We start from the raw sequence: 21,693 nt of genomic DNA, 5'->3' as shown, positions 1-21,693 counted from the left end.
TATCGCGTGGGATAGGGTGGCATTGCTTGTGAGATTGTCGGCTCGGTACCGATAGGTAAGAACATTGAAGGATCTTGGAACGACCGATGAATAAATTGAACGAATTAAACGAATCTCATGATTTCTCATGATTTTACATTATATTGCATAAACGAGGGAATGTTTATTCTCAGCTGGGCAATGTTTATTGTGGAGGTCTCTATGTGGGATGGTGGGGTGGTGAGATTCGAGCGGGTTCTGTTTAGTGGCGTGGGAATATTTTAAGGTCGAGGAAGTTGCCGGGCTGGGGGAAGGGTTTTCGTTTGGCCCTATTTTTTAGCTCTATAGTTTAAATACGACTATAACTTCTTCACCAAGTATTTCCAAGACCTTGTTATCGGGTACATGCATACAACCATCTCAGTAAAACTTCAACACGTGGCTTGTTATGGCATAGCGTGCCTAGAAGAAATGGAAGAATTCTATTTCAAAACGGTTTTACGCCCCTTTTGAGCGCATATTTCCGTGGTATTCGTGGTATTCGTGGTATTAGAGCCAATCCTTCGCCTCGGCTTACGTTAGAGGGAGCATGCATTGTAACCACATGCCATTCTAGTCCAGAGGGTCGTAGGGATCGTGAGGGTCGTAAGCATGCGTTACAACCCCATAGTCGTGATGGTGGGGTGGAGATCTATCTGCCCAAATCAGTAATACTTCCTATTCAGATCAATATGAGTCGCTCGCTGCCGAAATACTAATTAGTTGCCGGTCGTTCTCGTAATATTTGGCGCGCATTAGTCTGTCGCTGTCAACTCTAAGAATCCTATCTTTCGTCGTCTTGTTCGCATCGTAAACCTTCAAGACCCAGAGCCGTTATGTCGTCGCAGTGGTCGCAAGGAGTTGTGCCGCCCCCGGCGGGCGTCGAACCCAACTTCATCAATCCCGAGAATCAAATGGCTGGGAATATCGTAATCCACACCATATTCCTCACCCTAAGCACCTTATCAGTTATTATGAGGATATACACGCGACTATATGTCTCTCGAGTTACTCTTGGCGTGGACGATTGTGAGTTTATTTCTTGAGTAGACAGCAACGGCTGCGTTAAACATCACGATAACTAATGCTTGGAAACTATAGATCTTTGCCTTTTAGCATACGCAAGTCACTTCCAAGTGTTTATCTCCGAGTTTAGGAACTAACCAACATAATAGGCCGCCACAGCAACCTATTCAGGTCTACTACTTACGTGTACGTTGGTATATCTGTTATGATTGTCTTTTCGTCTCCATTTGAACTGTTTTTCTAATTTCGTTAACAGGTTTCCATTGGGGAATTGGTCGTCATATATGGGACGAGCCGGCAATATGGCTCATTCCGGCGTTGAAGGTTAGCTCTCAGGATATTCGCGATATATTTAAACGACAAGCAATACTAACGGCGTCCTCCATAGTTTCAAACCATTGCAGCACAAATATACTTCGTGGCAACCACCGTTATCAAACTCAGTCTCCTTTTCTTATACCGTCGTATATTCAATCTGCAGAAAACCGCGAAGTGGTTCGTTAATGGCGGGATTGTCCTCGTTACGCTTATGGGCGTATCTATCTTACTTGCCATCATCTTCTTTTGCTTCCCGGTTGAGAAGGCATGGAACAACTCCATCCCGGGACATTGTTCCTCTCCAGCTCCGGTATCCTACCTTTCTGGCGCATGGAATGCCTTCGTGGATATCTATGTCCTTATCCTTCCTATCCCTCTCCTCTGGGGGCTGAACATGGGGCCAAAGCGAAAGATAAGACTTGGTGCCGTTTTTGGAATCGGTATCTTGTAAGTCATGTCCGGTAACCATTCCAAGTTGTTACCTCCACTAATGCCCCTATTTCTAGTGGTTGCGCAGCCAGTCTTGTGCGTCTGGGGATGACACCTCTCCTACAGAGCGATCTGGATTCCACTTACAATATCGCCAAAGTTTCGGTCTGGGCGTAAGTCCCCCCTGAGGAAATATTGAGGTCAAATGGAAGGTCTAACAATCATCTAGCACTTTGGAAATAAACGTCGGGCTTATCTGCTCTTGTCTCATGCTCCTACCAGCCTTCCTCAGACACCACCTACCGGAATCAGCCAAGTCATATTTCCGATCTATTACATTCTCGAAGGGATCTGGATCCGCGAAAGCTTCTACTGGTCCATCACAGAAGTGGGGAGGTGTTTACCAACATAAAGTGAGCTCGGATTCTCAGAATCTAGTTACGTTTGGGGAGGAAAACAAGATATTAAGGACAAATACCTTCACGATGGAAACCGTCCGCGCACCGCCGGATCTAGAACGCGGTAACCCTAACATAACTCGATTCTAGGGCAATTCCACAACAAACGCTGGACCCGTCGATCTATCTAGAGGTTTGCCCCCTTATGAGCAGCACTAAGTCATCACTGTGCTATCCGATATGCAATCTGAAAATCCTCTCCCGTCTCCGGATATGATGACCTAAGCCGAGCGGAGTATAGCTACCGTCTTACACTCCGTCAGCACAGAGTACATCAACCACCTCCCACTAGCCGAAAACAACTCATTCGCCACCAATTATAACGCTGGCTTACATTCAATATCTTACCACCGGATGTTTATTCCGGCAAATTTACGAAGATCTATGGGAAATATGAATAAAATTCATTTACAACGGGGGCTTGGGCTGACATGAATGGATGGACATTCTATGATCGCGTCTTGGGTCCCAATTACGATTGTATTATAGCATCTTAATACAACGAGTATATAAGTTATCCGCATTTTACATACCTACATTGCCCTTAGCCTATCTACCTTGGCTTCTATATTCTGGCCTGCGTTGATGATAAGCCCACCACCACATACACCTAGTACTCATGTCAGCTTCGATGCAACTCTCCCTTTCACTTAGCGCCGGCGGAGACACGTCATATGATAAACCACATGTGCACGCGAAGCATTGCCCTCAAATTATTGCATTGATGAGGTTCCCTTATATCAAGCTATTAACCTATGTCCTTTAACAACGATATCTAATGATAGATTATTTGTCGCCGTATTAGGGGAACGTTGATCTGTTAATAGTTGATTAAGAAAAATGACGTATCGGACCTGTAAAATATCTCGCAGAAGAACCCACCCCCCAAACAGACGCACGTATCAAGAAGTCGCGAATTAATACTCGTCTAAGGTATGGGTCGCGGAATAATTGTTAAGGACTGCATGCACCTTTTATTAATTGAACCGCCTGCTGTGGTATTTGGACTGATACGTTTTTGAATTGAAATTAAAAAAAGAAAGCCGCCTCTTATAAGAGGGGGTATGAAATAGACGGACGTCGAAAAATAAATGCATCCCCCGCCGGGCTCGAACCGGCAACCTTTAGATTAGAAGTCTAACGCGCTACCATTGCGCCAGGAGGACCAAGACCCATCTCATCTTTCGGGTTGATTTTAGGCCGGATAAAGCACCCTATATTTCCTATTCCAGGGTCTGTGCGCAGATTGGCTAGAAACTGTATGTGTGCGGGGCACACAGGATGCGCATAGATGAGATGACGACAAAAGAATCGGTTACAAAGGAAGAGTCATGGTTCTAAAAGAGATACTCAAGCAGAAGTTGATATCGTTGTAATGTGTGCGGGCAGGCGGGTAAGTGCAGTCTGCAAGTTTACCTAGAGACCTGTTGCCAGATTCATGAAAAATACCCCACGTAGTGTAGGCTGTACCTACCTCACAGGGTACTTTCCATCTTTGCCTGAACGCTAAAAGGTTATTCGAACGCCAGCATGGAATCAGTAAGAACCACTTCCTTCCTTAACACCTTTCGATCTCCTACTTCGACTACATAAACAATCAAACTCCCCATTGATTTTCACGAAAGAAAGATGGAGATCCTATACGGAATAGGAGTGGGTTTCTATTACATTTACGCTTCTCTCCCCGATCTTGTTGGGTGCTATTTATGGAGTCTCGGACTCCTCGAATGTTCAACGAGACCACACTCGAATGCTGGTTGATGCGAGAAATCCAGTACCCAATGCATCAAGCCTTGTGGAGAAGTCATCGCCATCAGAACCAATGTGGTTTCGTGGTAAGAATCCACAAGTGACCCAAGCAAAAGGGCATCAACTCCGCAAGCCACGCACGTAGTCCCTTTGCCGAGAACCCCAAAGCGTCGCTATTTTCGCCGAATAACAGTTGTAACGTGAGCACCGTTACCAGTGTCGCATCCCTCGCGAATACCGTCCAATAAACGATCCGTCTACTTGATACTGCTTTCGGCGTTTTGGTAGATGCGAGAAGCATGGAAATACCCAATGTAAAGGTTTGCGTACCCAAAAGTCGCGCTAGGAGACGAGCTGACGGCGGAATGGGAGCAGCCACCGCCACGGATAAGGGAGTTTGGGGAGAGACCACGAATACCAACCCCCCCATGAGTTTCATGACGCCCTCGGTTAAGAACAAAAACCTTAATGGCGATGTTGATTTCGTCGACATTTTGCTATAATTTAAGTGTGCGTAAACAAGAACGATTGCTGTTAGGAATGAGGAATAGGACCTATCATACGAGCCGTAGACTACGACTTGTAGTCCTAGCAAATCACGATTTTGAATCCTGTCTGACTAAGACTCAAACGGTTGTTCGGCGGTGCCCTGTAGGGCTACTATTTAACCCTTGACCATACCACGATATCTTACGCCAAGACATTTCCACGATCTTAGTTCATTTGCCATCAGCCGCACAACTAGTCCTGTTTTCTAATTCAAGATTCGATGAATCTGTTTCGTTGTCATGTTGAATGCGCCTTCATCGCTTCGAAAGAATGTTATGGTCAAGGGTTAAATAGTGAGCACCTCTAGGGCTGTCTTGCGAGAAGAGCCTGCAGTAGCGTCGACGCCTCAGAACTAAACTCTGATGCGGGCTCTTCGAAAGGTAGGTACCTACCCAATAAACCACAACGACCGTTTCCCACTAAACAACACTATTAAAAGTCTTTGCGTGCAGCGTCTCGAACCTCGAAATGTGGTTTCTGACTAAGCGGTGAATCTGATCGTCGGCACACGTACACTAATATAAGGCTTTGCGTTAGAGAATCAGCTAGATGCGCTGATCAGCAAGACGCCAGGCGATCTTCCCCAGTTATTTGGTGAAGTCAAGGCCGCCTGTATGGAGAGCTGAAATATGCCAAGACTTCTCAACCACTGAAATAGATGAGAGGGAAGAGGATAGCCTATGAACTCATGCCTGCCCTGGTACTCTAATGTAACAGCGCATTGACGGCATCACTTCGCCGCGGGTTTACAAAAGGAATATCAACCACGCATGCCCCATCTTACGATTTATGATGGAGTTAGGTCTATATTCTCTCGCCTAGACCTTGGAAGCCCCCTAGGGGCATACCACTACGTTGATTTGAAAATGGTTTGAGAGGGATAGAGGAACTATTGAGCAAAGACGACACGATGTCGCATATGAGCACAGCACCGCGTGGGAGGGGAGCATTTGATGCTATTCCTCAGTCGCATAATCGAAATGGGAGCCCAGGGGTTTTTGACGGGCTAGATGAATATGGCGACCATAGGGCTCGAGGATCTGACCGCCGATATGCCGAAGCGCACTATGAGGCCCCTATCGGATCTACAATTGAGGACGAGGGCCCTCCTGAGTACCATAGTAACCGGTCACGATCCAACTCAAGGATGGACTACAGCGAAGCATCAATGTCAACGGCCTATAAACCCGACATGGTCATCTACAGCGAAATTTCCATGGATGCCCCGTTACTCATGGATCGAGAACGTCCAAATTACAAGCCATCAGCATTACGATGGCCATTCTTGACGACTTTACTATTCGTTATACTAGCTTTGGTGGGGTTGGTTGCGTGGGCTCTACACGTTTTACCTGTTGTTAATAGTGAGCTTGACATTATCAGTGCTCTCAGTGCAAGAGATATCCAAGGTCCGATCTTGGACTCGGCTGCCTTTGTTCCCCATTTTAACGACGACTCTGTGGTTGGTCGCGCCGTGACCACCGAGATTGCTTCTCAGTCAATCTCCCAGTCAATATCCCAGTCAATCTCTCAGTCAATCTCTCAGCCTACCTCTCAGCCTGCCTCGCAACCTGCCTCGCAACCTGCCTCCCAGCCCGCCTCCCGGACTACCTCTCAATCTTGGTCTCAGCCATCGGAAACCTTGTCACCAGCCGCGGGTGACTTTGGGCATGTGGGTGCCCAAACCGTTACAGAACCAGCTCCCCTAACCACATCAGCGGCGCGTACGACCAATGGAGGTACATCTATGTCTACTACCTTGCCGGCGTGGTCTAGGCCAAAGAGCGACTTCGGCAACGCTGGAGGGACCGTAACCGTCTCAGAAAGCACGAGACCAAAACCGACAATAGCGTCTTCGAAGGCAAGCGAAGACTTCGGCAATGTTGGATCAAAGACGGTCTCGAATGAAATCACAGCAACCGTGCCCTCCTCAGATCATGGAATCGTGGGAACCATTACAGTCTCAACGACGGAACCCCAAATACCCACCTTCGTAACACCTGTTGTGGCCACCACGACAGATTCAGCAGGCATAATGATAACTTCGACAAGCATTCCAGCACCTGTTTCAACACCTCAAACAGTCACCCTAACAGACTCCCAAGGGCAACCCACAGCCACGCAAGAAACCCATGTCCTCGTCACCCCCTCCATCAGCATCCAGACTGACTCGCAGGGCGTGCCCACTGCCACGGCAACGTACTACCCCTCCCTCCCCTCGAGCAAAAACTCCGACAACAACAACCAGAACATCAAAGTCTACACCATCAGCTACGGCTCTTACTTCATCGGCATGTTCCTCCCCACCCTTCTAGCCATCCTCCTCGCGATCCCAATTCGCATCCTCGACGTAAACGCCAAGATCCTCCAGCCATGGCACGAACTCACCCACTCCCGCGGCGGTGCCCCTGGCCGTGAGTCCCTCATTCTCGACACCTCGGGCTGGCAATCCATCCTCTCCAGCCTGCGTTCGCTAGCCGGGGGGCAGGCTCTCGTCTTCCTAACCTCGATCCTGGTTCTCGTATCGGCGCTGCTAATCCCGCTGTCAGCCGAAGCTGTGGCATTTGATTTAAAGGGCCACGGGTGCGTTGAGGGCAGCGGGTCTGCAAAAAACTGCGCGTACGTGCTCGCGGTATTCGACCAGGCGGCCAAAGCCACCATAGCGCTTCTCGGAATCATGGGGATCGCTACCCTAGCTATCCTCGCGCAACTCGTGCGCTGGAAATCGGGCGTCAGCACGAATCCCTGGAGTATATGCGGAACGGCATCGCTGGCCTTGAACCCGGACGTTAGACGCTTATTTACAAGTTTGCCTGCGGGTAGCGATGCGGGGAAGATGCCGAAGGGGCTTTTGGAGAGCGTGCTGGAGGATCGCTGGTTTAAGTTGGATTATTTCCGTGGCGTGAATGGAACGGTTGAGTACGGGATTATGTTGCGTGGCGACAGTGGCAATGTGCCTATGCTGGTTGGGGGCGACGTCAAGGAGCCGATGGATCATCACGCGGCCCCTACAGCTGCGAAGCATCATTTGCCCTTTTTGATGTTGGGGTATGCAGGTCGGTTGATGTTTTTGTTCGTGCTGTGTGGGTTGTTGGCTCTAATATTGTATTACAATAACACTGGTGGCGATACACCGTTTGAGAGATTCATGGATAGTGAATCTTTCGGGGTGCGGTTCTTGTTCACCGGTGTTGGTGTGATTATCAGTTTCTTCTGGGCTTCGTTCTTTAGCAGTAAGTCTTCTTTCCCTTTATTGGACCCCTTTTCCCTTTCTGTCTTATCAGGGACAACACCTATTTGGGTATAGAATCTTCCAACTAACAATCCACAAGGCATCGCGGTCCTAAGCCCTTACCAACTCCTCGCCAGCTCACCTCAGCAGGCGGGACGCTCGATTCTGCTCGCGCCACCAACCAACGCATTCTCGGGTCTTTGGTCGGCGATTCGTCGACGACATAGTTTCCTCGCCGTTGTGGCGGTGACATCGATCCTCTCGGAATTCCTGACTATCTTCCTCAGTAACGTGCCCTTCCGCGTCACCCAGACCTTCCTAATCCACAACATCTGCACGTGGTCCGCTGTTGGCATCCTCTGCATCATGGTGCTCGTGGTCGTTGGCTCGTTCTTCGTCGCGTGGCCGCACATGCCCGTAGACCCGAGCACTATCGCGGGGGCCATGTATTACGTGTGCGACTCGTGGATGCTCGCCCGCTTCGAGGGCCTGAGCGCGATGAAACGCCGCGATAGGGACTGGCATGTCAAGGAGATGAATTTGAAATATGAATTTGGCGAGATTAGAGGTGCCTCCGGTGTCGTGAGGATAGGAGTCGACGCGACGACATCGGGCGGCACGGTATGGGCGTAATAAAATAGACTGGACGTATCAATATACCCTTAGACATAAATATTAATGTATATCTACTTCTGCAGGTACTTTGGATGTCTTATGCTGTGTTACGTCGCCGTCAATCCCATCGTCATTATTATCGTCATTACTAGCTCGGTACATGTCAGCTTCAGCTACCCCTTACACGCTACCTACTAGGTACACATGTAGGTACCCAGATAGATATGAATACTTCGCTCCTAATAGATTAACTAAGTCTGCAGCGTATGATAGGGCAAGATCGAGTCATCTCAATAAATGCACGTTGGTCAAATGTCCAGCCTTGAAGTGTTGAGAATTCTATTCCGTCAATAGTTCCCGTAAAAGAGTGAGGTCATGCAGACTCGGGATGCAAGTCACACATTAACCCCTAATAGGAAACCAAAAAAAGCATTAAAAAAGCAAATATGATTTCCCGTTAAGTCCAAGGTATCGTATCGAAGACAGGGCAGGGGGTGTGGCACGGCACGTACCATAGCACGTACCGTAATGTACACTTAGACCTCTTAGTAACAGCCATGAATGAGTAGAATCGCCAATATTCCTCCCAGATAAACTCCAACTTAACCTAACCCACACCGGTTCCCCATCGGTTCAGCGGGATGTGCTATGATACTATAACATCGCTATATCATAATTGATCTCTACTATTGGATCACCCCTCGATCAATCAATCATCCCATCATCATCCCCAATCAATCCATCCATCTCTCCATCCATCCCATTAGTCAACCCAGAATCCAACCAACGACATCACCCAGCCGAACCCGCCAGCCCGCGTCTCACCTACCATCAGCATTAGTCCAGAAAAAACAATCCGCACGCCCCTTAGCCGCCCAAGCAACGACGCAACGACGATCATCGAGAGTAAGGGCTCTAATTGGACACGTCCATGGGGTCCGCGCCCGCGCGTCCGCCGTCGTAATTGGTCGGGCAGATCCAGCTCCCAGGTTTGGGCGGCGGAGATCTTTTTTAATTTTCCTAAACATAAAATGTAGGTACTTCGTACTTACGTTGCTGCTGATTTGTGTGACGAGCCCGTGCGTGCATTGGTTGGTTGGCCCCCTTAGGAATTGAATTGGGGTCCGGGGCCACAACAACGACGAGGTGAGGTGGGAGATGTGTTCCCATCGCGGATCTGGAGGAACGCATCACGTTGGGCTATTTAGGTAATTTTTTGTTAGTGATGGTTTGGGGTCATGGGACGTACAATGACGGATATATAAGTTCACCGAGGATGTAGAGATAGTTCCACATGCATCACTGCGTCCCCTCATCCCATGATATAAATACAAACATCCAATACCTACCTACATATACAACAGCATCTATAAAACCCCATCGATAACCCAGCAAAGCAAAGCCCAATACCAGCAAATCCGAACCCCCCATTCCCGCACCCAAAATGCATCTCCACCACATCCTCCCCTCCCTCATCCTCCCCAGCACAGTCCTCAGCCTCCCAACAAGCCCTACGACAACCTCCCCGGACGACTCCAGCTCGACCTGCAGTCTATACCCGTACCCCTCTCCGCCGACGAACCCACCGTCGTGTTGGGCATGGGAAACCCAACCGGGCGATCCATCCAACTACTGCGGACCCACCACGCTCTCCATAGTCGCATCCGCCAGCACCACCTCATCAACCTGGCTTGACGGTTGTACTTCCCTTCGCGATGCCCAGGTCGCTTCGAATCGAGATTACCTCCTAGCGACGTATTCGACAGACAATTTCAACACGCTACTCACGTCAGGTGAATGTGCGTTCCAAGTACAGCCTGCAACACCGCCGTCAAGCGATCAGGTATACATCGGGGGGACCGATGTCGTCGATGTGCTCGGGTCCGCTATCGATGCCGCTAAAGCCTCGGGTGGGAAGAACGGCGTGGAGGGATCAATGACTTGTGCGCCTGGCGAAGTAAAGTGGAGGGTCGTGCCTATATGAATGACTAAGGGGATATGCGAACGGAGTCCGCTATACGAGTCATCTAGTTGAGTCAGCTAGCCCCAAATTTACACTCACTTCACACACAGAAAAGAGTCCAGACTCTGTCGGAATAAATGTGTCCTTCAACTTCATTTGAGCCGAAGCCGTCTGGTACCGCATCACGTAGAAATCTCAAGGTTGAAAAACGATCAAATACTTTTGTATTGCAGTAGGGCGCCTATAGCGAATGTCTCTCCCTAGTCCAATGATTAATACTTCCCCGACCCAAGACTGAGGGTCTTCCGCAAACTCCTGAATGAAATGCATCGTCCTTGGACGCTATAATTCATTAGACAGGAAGCGCCGAGCCGAATTACGCAGGTAGAGGTCGGGATGGTATGCGGTTTAAAGGAGTAAAAGACGAAAAACCTCAACGTAGCGTAGTCGATGCGGCGCAAATAACCATATACAAATGCAAATAATTTTATCTGATCTTCTTGTCCCGTCCGCCCTCGTTCTGTTCTGTCCTCCAGTGAAAACACAAATTCCTTGCTCAGCAATGAAATTTTTATCTTGCTGTCTTCGTCTTCATTGCTTCGTTCGTCGTTTCCAGTCAGTCGCTCCGAAGCTACGCTGACCTTTATTTACCAGGGATGCCCCGTAGATTGCTCCTCGGAACAGTAATTAGTAGGGATTCGCCCGGGTTAATTGGCCAGCCAGCATCGCTTTGCCATCTAGTGATGTGCATATGCGTCATAACAGCGTAACCATCGTAAAGAGGTTCTCCAGGCTTGACAACCTCCCCTCGGAAGCCGTCAAGACCCCAAGACACCTCGGAGGGTATAGGAGTTCAAGTCGTGATGCCGTGAATGGTCGCCCATAAATTGCTGTATGGTGTATCCAGAGATGGTTCATTTGTCGATCATCGTGATGAGGGTATTGTAAAAATGGAACGATGTGCACCATTGTTCCCCTTAAATTTTTCTTTTCCATGCAACACTGCAACCTTTCACCATCGCAAACTCCATCATCTTGCAGTTCTTTCCCAATCCAGGACGGCCTGAGAAAGTTAAGATGGAAGTCGAATAAAACAATAATCAAAATCAAATCTCATATTACAAGATATTATTAGCGGAAATCGTCGGCATGAAAAAGAGATTAAAAAACAATGCGAGTCGAAGTATCGATCGAGATGCGAAAAAATCGTGCTGCGACAGGCCGAACCTTGGCGTCAGGTCAATGAAGGCAATAAGTCTATGTCATAAGTCGTCTCTCGTTGTGTTGTACTTGTGATGACGGAGATCCAACGCTCGTCGTGGAGGCGGATTGGTCGATGGGGTGATGCAAAAGAAGCCGAGGTTTCAAAACGTCGTGACCGTCGTGCCTTTTTTGCCAATCCCAAGAATTGAAGCCTATGCCATAGCGATGAGCAGTAAAGCAAAGCTAGAAGGAATTGGAAAATCATTCGAGAAGCGTCTAGGTCCATGCGGCTCACGGCTTATCGTTGCTTCCCATGTCCTTCATGTCGTATTTTATAGAAACAGTTGTATCAATGGTAACGAGCAGTGCCAGCGCTACGTCCTGCATCTGACGAATCTGTGTGTGGGCCAGGTCAGTACTAATAACACCATCAAACATCCGAAGTCATTACTAACCGCTACCTCTTTGCATATGACCACGGGTACGTCCACCGAAACCTTGACCAGCCTCTCCCCATTCCGGACCTCGAGGTTGTCTATCGGGAGCATTGCGGTTACCTGTTCCATTCGCTCCAGGCCTTTGACTTCCGATAGCCCCAGGCGTCTCCCTGGCACGTATGTGCGAAGCGCTCGAGTCAAATCCTAGACTTATAGAGCTCATGTTATTCGCCAATAAGGCGTCGGTACTCGAAGCCGCATTCTGACCTGATGTCGGGGTTAAATTGGGCGGCGTGGTCAACGAGGTTTGGGAAAAGTCACCATAGCGGGCCCCGAGGCCATTTCCAAGGCCAGCATAGCTCGAACCGGACGGCGCAGGGCTCGGGCTATGCGTGCGCAGATCCGCGAAGCTCTTAGCAGCCCTAAGGTTATTCGGTATGCCGGTGTCTGGGCTACCAGGGAGCTCCAACGTTGGGCCCTGTCTACCAAGAGCGTGGTAGGCGCTAGATCCAATGCGGGACTCAGTGAAGTCGTACGTAGCAGCACGACTTAGGCCACGTCGGTGGTCTTCCCAAGAGACGTTAGGGAGCTGGCTCTGGGCATGGACGGGGGGCGAGTTCTGCGGTCGCTTCATGATCTGGATCTGCCTTCGATCAGCTTCGCCAACGGATCTGTGCTCCAAGCCCATATTATGGGCAAGGATATGTATCTGCCGTCGCTGCTCGGGGGTAACGTCGGGGGAGAAGATATGGACTTCGCGGGACGGATCGCTCTTGAAGAGAGTAAGCTGCGTATAAAACTCAAGTGTAGTTGGGTCATTTAGGTCAACATCTCCTACAAGATTTGTTAGCAAAGTCGTTGTCTCCGAGCAGCATGATCTCGAGAAACTCACGTAAAGGAGAATTACTTGGTTGCTTGTTAACGCTCACACCAAGAGCCTGAAGCGCGCTTTGTTGGTGCATAGGAAGCGGCGCTCTGTGTTGTTCCTCAAGTTGACCTCGCTTTTCACGCTTCTCCCGATCGATCCGGTCGCGCTCATCTTGCGGAAGCATCTTCTTGTATTCAACGCGCAACTTCCTACCCATAACCTCCAACCCATTCATCTTCTGAATTACAACGGCAGTGTCCTCGGCAGTTGAGAAGTTGGCGAAAGCAAGTCCTCGGAAAACACCCTTATCGAAGTGGTAGTTAAACGCATACGGTTGAGGGAGATTCATCGAAGCCATAAGGCCTTGAAGGATCTCCTTACGACACTGGAACTGGATATTCTTGATAACGATAGCTGTAGGAATAAGCTGCTCGGAATCGGACGCTCCAGGAGTAGCCATCATTCCCCGAGCATCAGCAGCAGAACCGGCCATGCTAGATAGATCATGATCATTCCCATTCATCGACATATTCGGGTCATATAGTTGAGGCATAGAATGGACGCCCAAGCCTGATTGATCAGTCCAATTCTAATGTTTCATATTCTGATCAGCGACAATTCTCCATATTCTAAAAACGCGAAGGGGGTACTCACCGTAGGTAGAGCGGCTCGGCGATTTACAGCCCTCACCGCTAACCTACCGTTACCATTCATGGGGCCGTTCATAGTAGCTACTCCGCCATTATATCCCCACGTCTGACTGTTCTCCAACATGTAACCAGATTGCATACCACTAGGTGCGACGCGGTCGAATCTAGACAGCGATTCATATCCTGCACCGCCACCGATTCGATCGTCATGTCCGTATAAGGAAGGGGATCCCATATGCTGATTAAGAGACTCGAGCGGCCTCTGTCCCGACCGATTACCAAGACCGGAGGGTAGACCAACGGTAGCATAACCTTGTCTTGTCGACCCCGGCGACCGGTTTGCCGTGTTCGGATAATCGTAATACATATCGTGTTGTTGATTCATGGTTGCCACAACAATATTGAGGGCTGAGGCAGCTGCTGATGGGAGCCAGCAGGCTGCAGCTCCCTTTATTACGCGTATATAGATAGGCGAAAAACGCCTAGATGATGTCGGCGATGTCCGAACTCGAACTGGCGACTTCTCCTTAGTCTCTGAAGAGACAAGAGACGAGGGAAGAGACAAAGCGTCTTCGTCAAAGTCGCAGTGTCTCTCAGAAAGCGAAGGTGTTCGGCAGAAAAGATAGGTAGTGTCGGTCGATGGGACAACGGATAGTTATGGCTGGTTGGCTGAAAAAGTTAGGCAGGATTGGCTGTGCAGTAAAATGCAGGAAGCCGAGAGATTAAGTCGGGTAGTACGCCGTGACGGAGCTGAAATACCGAATATTTGATGTTGTTGTACCACTGGGAGGTTGCCAAATCTTTCCAAGGTATATATGATAGGTCCTCAAACCTCTAGAAAGGGGACTTGGACCTGTCCTGAAAGTGATTGCGGTGGAGAAAAAAAATTGGCCTGCAGCGAGGGCAAGTTGAAAAAAGGCGGCGAAGAATTGCGGGCTTGACCGCAGGGACCCTTCCAACCTGGGTAAGTCGGGTTTTTTCTTTTCTTTCACTTTTATTTTTTCTTCGCCTTTTTTTTATTATTTTAATTCCTCCTCTTCCGCCAAAATAGGCCAAGGGCTAGTCCTGGAATGTTTAGCGCCTCTTGATAGAAACACTTCAGAAAAAAAAAACTCAGAATCGCTTTGGCAACAGAGCTTCGTCGGAGACAAAGTCAAAATAATGGCTATTGCTAACTGAGTTTTCTTTTTTTCCGATGGCGTTTTGTGGTAAATGGCTTGTAGTGAGGGAATGGAGGCTGTGCTCGCACGCGACGCGCAAAACGTTTAGGTCCAATAGAGCGACTTTTCCAAGTAGGCTGTATGCTGTAGGCTGTAGGGGGTAAATTTTGGCAAGGGTATAAATAAGTGAGTGAGGCGGTGATGGGTCAACCGGGGAACCTCTTGCGATTCCTAATAACAGCTAGAGAGGTCTCGGCGCACTCGATACGTAACAAGATTGGATGGTCGACTGAAGCAGAAGCTCAAAGCCAATACCTATCAGGTCGAGTATCGGATGGGTAGCAGCAACAATAAAGGTCGACTGGCTGACCTAAAAGTTACCAACCTAACAGTACGAGATATAGTCCACTCTAAATTTCCTTAGAGGGGTATGTATCTCCCCTATGTCAGGTAGTGGATAAGTCAGCTACCTATTAGGCCTAGGTAGTAAGGAGTTAGGGGAGTCAGCTGGAGTAGTATAGGTAACTGAATCTGTTTGGCACCTTAATAAAGCTGTTGTCGAGATCTTGGTGCGGCAGAATAATAGTGCAGGTCGAAAACGAGAAGACCAATCAGAATGTAGAATGATGGTGAGGAGATATACTCTTATAGGTACAACAAGGAACGGCACAGCAACTCGGAGTATGCCGCGGGATAAGATGGAGATATACCCAGGTGTCGCAAGAATATGCAGGAGTAGAAATAGAGAAGGGGGAAAGGAGATTATGGCAAAATGCCTTATGAGAAGATGAGAACCATCAAGTCGATATAATGAGATGATATGTTATTAGGTAGTATTGGTAAATTTCGAGAAGAGATGAAGAAAAATATCAAGCTAGATTTTTTTTCTGTCAACTCGTCAAGCATGTAGCAGGTATGGAAACTTGGCACTTGAATGATTCCCAGGGACGCAGGGGGGAAGAAGGGGGGGACGCTTGATTGGGTAAGATGGGTAAGATGGGTAAAGATGGTGGAACCGTCGATAGTTGACGGGGGATAAAGGACTATGGAGACTTAAAGAACCCAGCAACCTAGCAACCTGGTAACAAAAACAAAACGTCAGAAGTTTAAACAGCACGAAATTTATTATGATGGGAGCCCTGGAGTGAGTGATAAGGAGCATGGCAGGCAGGTGCCAGGTGGTATCGGGTCCGGTACTTGGGTACTTCCCACACTTCTCATACTTCCCATACCTTCCCATACATTATCATTGGAAACTATCAATCAGTTGCAGCTGCTAGTTGGAAAGGAAGGGGGGGCCGTCGTGGCTTGCAAGGTAAACTTAGTGCAAGCCTATTGGCTCCAACGAATTAAAATTAGATTTACACTGTGCTCGGAGCATTAATTGGCCTGTTCTTCAGAGTATACCTCAGGGTATAAATGCGAGCTTAGGCCAGCCCTAGGACCCCATAACCCTGTAATTCCGTACAGTACGATACAAAGTAACATAACTTTTATTACCGTACAACTATTGAAACCCCATCATAAAAAAAATATGTTATGGTGCACGGGGCAACGAGAAGCGGGAAGCTCGAACATCATCGTCATCAACCATGAAAATCTACCATCTACTGCAACAAGAAAGACAATGTAAACACGTTCGATTCAAGGATCTCTGACACTGCAGCATCTCAGAATCACGAGTTCACCCACGCGTTACATGTGTAGTATACATCTCATTATACCCATGTTTAAGCTTCAAGTTCGCCAGATCCCTTAACTTAACCTTAAATAAAGTTAAGTTTCTTTTCTTTCCCTTCCACGCTAGGTCAGCATCTGTCACTTCCATATGAATCACATAGGTCAATACCGATATTAAATATCAAATATATTTTGTAGATTAATAGTCTCAACATTTTCCAATCTTTTCTAAGCTAGGTATCTTATCATACCTACCTTGTATACCATAATAATCATGTCAACTCCAATTCGGCTGAAATCCCCCAAGTATCTTCAATCTTCATCATTAATACGGAATTATATCTACTCGTTGCGATGGGTCCTATCACGGGACACAAGGCTGTCGGCAACAGAGACAGAAGCCTCGTGAGCATTCCCTCACACCCTCTTTTCCAACCGCTCCGCTTTTCAACACAAGACATCAAATGACCTATCTTAACATCCCACATAAATCAATGCGGAATGATTGATTGACTGCTTGATTTCTTCAACTACATCAAATCCACCAGTTTGCTTCTGCAACTTTGCAACTTTGAAGCCGGATATGTGGTTTCTATCCCACTTCATGCAGGCATGGAAAGCTACGGGGTCGCCTAACCTATGTCTCCAATTGCCGGCCAAGGCACAATGGCACATACGAGGTTATTTTGTCGCATACACCATCGAAGCCGGGTCTTGTACCCTGTTGGTGAAAAGGAGGGGGTCTGTGGAGCTTTTTTATGAGTCGTCGGCCTCTACGGCGGCCATACAGATTCGACGAAAGACGTGAAACATGCATGCATAGCGTCTCGATCATACAGACTCCAAAAACGTCAATCCAGGTGAGTGAACAATGAGTAACCTCGATAGCTAGGGTGGACCATAAGCCCGTATCTGCCAACCCGCCAATTCAATTAATGTATTAAAATGTATATAGTATTAATAAACAGTATATATGGAACTTATACTATGTTTTATAGTTTATAAAACGTTATTAATGTTTAATAATAATATTTTTAATACTTAAGTAAATATATATTTATTATAAATAAAAATATTTTTTTTTTTATAAAGTTTTTAATTTAATAAATTAAAACGAAAAAACGATGTTAACTTTTATTATTAAATTTTATAACTTATTAATAAAAGAGAAAATAAAGTAAAAACTATATAAGTAAATATTTATTAAACTTAAAGAAAAATATAATTTATTTTTACTTTTTATTAAATATATATTATATATTATTTATTTTTTATTTTATTTTTTAATTTTATATTAATATTCGAATTTTATAATTTACTTATTTAATTAATTTTCTTATTTTAACGTTATATTTAAGTAATTATTCGAAGTTTAACACGAATCGACGTTAATAAAATTAATCGTTTTATTATAAAAAAAATTATAAACTTTTAAAAAAAAAATAAATTATTTAATTATTTATATTCGAATTTTTTTTTCTTTTTTAAATAAATATTATTAAATATTAAAATTATAAAACCTTTTATTTTAAACATTTAATTTTTAAAAAGTAATTAAGAAAAATCGATGTTTATTATATTAAATTTTTAACTTATTTTAAAATGAATATATCTTATTTTAACAATGAGTTTTATTTAAATATAAAGTACGATAATATTTAAAAAAACTTATAAATATAATAATATTTAAATAAAAATCAAACGATTTTTATTAATTATTATTTATCTTTTTATTATTTAAATTTTTAATATTATTTTTCTTACGGTTAATATTTAATTTTTAAAAAAGGTTATTTATTAATTTAACGTGTTTAATTTAATTCTTTTTTTTTATTAAACGAAATAATAATAATAATAATAATAAATATTAACGTTAAAGGATCGTTATTTATATAATTATTTTAAAGTTTTATTAAAAATATATTAAACATGTTAAATTAAATTTTATATTTTATATTTAAATATAAAATTTTTATAACTTATTTAATAATTTATATTTTTAAATATACGCCGTAACGGTTTATATTATATTTTTTTTACCGGAAAGCGAAAAAAAAGAAAATATAAAAAAAACGGTATTATTAATAAAATTAAGTACGTACTTACTTAATAAAAACTACGTTAAATATAAATTTAATTACTTTAAAATATTATTATTAATATATAACATCGTTTTTTAAATTTATTAAAAATATTATCTTTTATATTTTTATAATTTTTTCGTAATAATAATAATAACAATAATAAAAATTATAATAATTAATTTTATTATAAAACGAAATTAAAAAATTACGAAATAATAACGTTATTACGCGAAAAACTTTTAATTATTTTTTTTATAAATAATACGATATATATATAAATAAAATTTTTTATTTATACTATTTTTAAAATTAACCGTAAATAAAACTTTTACAAAAACTTTATAAACTTAATTTTAATTTTATAAACCTTTAATTATTAACTTAAAAAAAAATCGATATTTAATAAACTTTTTTTACGCTCGAAATTTTATTTTTAAATAATAATTTAAGTTTACGTTTTTTTAATTTTAAATATTTTTTAATAAAATAAATAACTTTTAAATATATAATTATTTAATAAATAAATTATTATAAATAAATATTATAACTTATTTTTTTAAATAATAATTATTTATCACTAAATATTAAAATTATATATATACGTTTATTTAATAAATAAACCGGACTTAATATAAATATTAAAAAGTTAATTATATTAAAAATATACGTATTATTATTTATTTTATTTTATATTATTTAAGTTATAAAACGAAATTAAAAAACTTAAAAATAATAACGTTATTACGCGAAAAGTTTTTAATTATTTTTATTATAAAAAATACGATATATATATAAACGAAGCTTTTTATTTATTTTATTTTTAAAATTAAAAACTAACGAAACTTTTACGAACTTAACGAAAATTTTATAAATTAAATTTCGATTTTATAAATATTTAATTATTAGTTTTTTTTTTAATTAAACGTAAAATAATTTTTATAAATAAAAATATAATAAAAAAAATAATAAAATAAATAAATATTTAATAAATATACGGCTTTTATAATCGTACTTAATAATGTAAAGCTATAATATTTTTTTAATTAATTAAAACTAAGCTTTTATAAAAACTTTATTATTTTAATAATATAATTTAAATCTAAATATATGTTTTTTAATTAATCGAAATATTTATCGATAAATCTTTATATTTTTAAAATTAAGCTTAAATAATTAAGTATATAAGTATTACTTACGTTATATAAAACCGGAAAAACGCCGGTAAAACGTATATATATTATCTTATATATATTAAGTGGGAAATTAAATACCGTAATTTAAACTTTTAAATTTAATTTTAAAATTTATATTTTTTCGTAATATTAAATTTTTAATTAATTATTTTACATTTAAAACATTTTTAAAAGTTTAATAATTAAAATAATTTAATTACTTTTATAACGCGTTTTCGAATAAACTTAATTATATTAAAATTAATAAAAAATTAAATTAAAGTTTTATAATCGAAATTAAACTAAACTAAAATTAACTCGAATTAATCAAAATAATAATTAACTTTTAACCTTAAATATTATAATTAAATAAAAGTTTAAAAGTTAAAAAAAAAAATAACATATAATTTAAATTAAACGTTTTTAATTAAATTAAATTAAAAAAATTAAAATATCGAATAAATTAAATTACGAATAATTAAAATTAATCGAATATATAATAAAATTTTAATATAATTTAAAACGCATTCGAATTAACATTAAACCCTTTTTTAATATAACACGTATATTAATTAAAATTATATAACGTAAATAATATTAATTATAAATATTTTAATATTTAATTATTTACTTTTTTTAATTTTTAACGAACATGTAAAATATACACTATTTTTTAAAAAAAAAAAAAAAACTTTATATTATACGAAGTAATTTATTTAATTTAATTTAATTTAACTTATAATAATATATTTTATTATATTATTATTAATTCGTAACGTTATTTACAATATTTAAAATAAAAATCGAAAATATTTATATAATAATTATAATTATATATATAATTTTAAACTTAATTTAATTTAATTTTAAACGATATAACCCTTATTTATATAAAATTTCCTTTATTATATATATATTAAAAAGTTTTAACTTAAATATTTAAAAATTTATTCGGTAATAATTTTTAAAATTATTTTTATTATAAAAATATTATTTATATAATAATTATTTTAAATTTATATATACTTTATATATTTTTTTAAATATATTAATAATATTAAACTTAAGTTATTTTTTTTTACGAATTAAAAACATAAAAATAAATATTTAAATATAATCATTATAATATAACGCGTAAAATCCTTATTATTTATTTTTATAAAAATATTTTTTTAAATAATTTTTTTTAAAACTTTATTTACTTAAATTACTAATTTAAATATTATTTTTTTAAATTTTTACTTTATATTTATTATATATATTATAAAATTAAAACTTTAACCCGACTTTTCAATTATAATAAAATATATATCCCGAATTATAAATAAATTATCGTTATACGATAATTTACCCGTAATTAACCATAATTAATAAATCGTGACTATTTTTTAAAAAATGAAAATAAATATTAACATTATTAAAAGTAATGTTTATACGTTTAATATTAATTATTATACCTAAAATTAACGTAATAAAACTTAAAATTAACGTTATACTTTTAAAAATCGATATTATAACTTTAAAAAAAAATGTTACTATCCTTAAAATAAATATTACCACCTTTAAAGTAAATATTACCGCCCTTAAAAAAAATGTTATTATTTTTAAAACTAATATTATTATCCTTAAAGTAAATATTATTACGCTTAAAATAAATATTATTAATATTAATACCCGGTTTAATAACTTTAAATCTCGTTTTACCGCTTCGTAAATTCTTTTTTTCAATTATTATTCTTATATATTAAAATATTAATTATACGTTTATTATAAAAACGAAAATATAATTTCATATTTCGTTAATAATAACGTTAATAATCATATAATTACATTATAACCTTTTAAAAATTCGAATAATATAATTATTAATAAACTTAAAATTACGGTCGAAAAAATTAAAAATATGCTAAATAAAAGTTTATATATTAATTTATAATTAACATTAATTATTTTCTTAAATTATAAATTAAATATAATTTTTTACAAGTTAAATATAAATAATAATAAAACTTATAATAATAAATTATAAAAACTTTTATATATATATAATATTATTACGTTACGTAATTAATACTTTAATAA

The 21,693-nt window shown here is 40.7% G+C and overlaps 5 protein-coding genes and 1 non-coding gene across 6 annotated transcripts; 2 read left to right on the top strand and 4 right to left on the bottom strand.

Moving 5' to 3' along the window:
* The first annotated feature begins 752 nt into the window (after positions 1–752).
* GGS22DRAFT_101847 (uncharacterized protein) lies at positions 753–2,758 on the top strand. Its single transcript, XM_047957700.1, has 7 exons — positions 753–1,047; positions 1,120–1,139; positions 1,194–1,230; positions 1,301–1,368; positions 1,433–1,809; positions 1,869–1,964; positions 2,021–2,758. The coding sequence occupies exons 1-7, from the start codon at positions 855–857 to the stop codon at positions 2,337–2,339; spliced, it is 1,110 nt and encodes a 369-aa protein (XP_047813787.1). The 5' UTR covers positions 753–854; the 3' UTR covers positions 2,340–2,758.
* A 585-nt stretch (positions 2,759–3,343) lies between these two features.
* Positions 3,344–3,415, bottom strand: GGS22DRAFT_t140. Its single transcript has one exon. It is a non-coding gene; the product is annotated as a tRNA-Arg (tRNA).
* Positions 3,416–3,866: 451 nt separating this feature from the next.
* GGS22DRAFT_101828 (uncharacterized protein) lies at positions 3,867–4,974 on the bottom strand. The gene has a single exon (XM_047957699.1). It carries the CDS (start codon positions 4,489–4,491, stop codon positions 4,063–4,065), a length of 429 nt encoding a protein of 142 aa, XP_047813786.1. The 5' UTR covers positions 4,492–4,974; the 3' UTR covers positions 3,867–4,062.
* Positions 4,975–9,546: 4,572 nt separating this feature from the next.
* Positions 9,547–10,745, top strand: GGS22DRAFT_101777 (uncharacterized protein). Its single transcript, XM_047957696.1, has one exon. The coding sequence runs from the start codon at positions 9,839–9,841 to the stop codon at positions 10,376–10,378; it is 540 nt and encodes a 179-aa protein (XP_047813785.1). The 5' UTR covers positions 9,547–9,838; the 3' UTR covers positions 10,379–10,745.
* Positions 10,746–11,472: 727 nt separating this feature from the next.
* GGS22DRAFT_101790 (uncharacterized protein) lies at positions 11,473–11,928 on the bottom strand. Its single transcript, XM_047957698.1, has one exon. The coding sequence runs from the start codon at positions 11,844–11,846 to the stop codon at positions 11,592–11,594; it is 255 nt and encodes an 84-aa protein (XP_047813784.1). The 5' UTR covers positions 11,847–11,928; the 3' UTR covers positions 11,473–11,591.
* On the bottom strand, positions 11,632–14,599 carry GGS22DRAFT_101782 (uncharacterized protein). The gene is made up of 4 exons (XM_047957697.1): positions 13,520–14,599; positions 12,890–13,454; positions 12,016–12,831; positions 11,632–11,956 (listed from the first exon to the last, which is right to left on the bottom strand). The coding sequence occupies exons 1-4, from the start codon at positions 13,898–13,900 to the stop codon at positions 11,910–11,912; spliced, it is 1,809 nt and encodes a 602-aa protein (XP_047813783.1). The 5' UTR covers positions 13,901–14,599; the 3' UTR covers positions 11,632–11,909.
* Between the last annotated feature and the right edge of the window lie 7,094 nt (positions 14,600–21,693).

Source organism: Annulohypoxylon maeteangense (genome assembly GCF_022496945.1).
Source record: "Annulohypoxylon maeteangense strain CBS 123835 unplaced genomic scaffold GGS22scaffold_34, whole genome shotgun sequence".
Lineage (NCBI taxonomy): Eukaryota > Fungi > Ascomycota > Sordariomycetes > Xylariales > Hypoxylaceae > Annulohypoxylon > Annulohypoxylon maeteangense.
The sequence above is the reverse complement of the archived record's forward strand: the minus strand, read 5'-3'. Positions and strand labels throughout refer to the sequence as shown.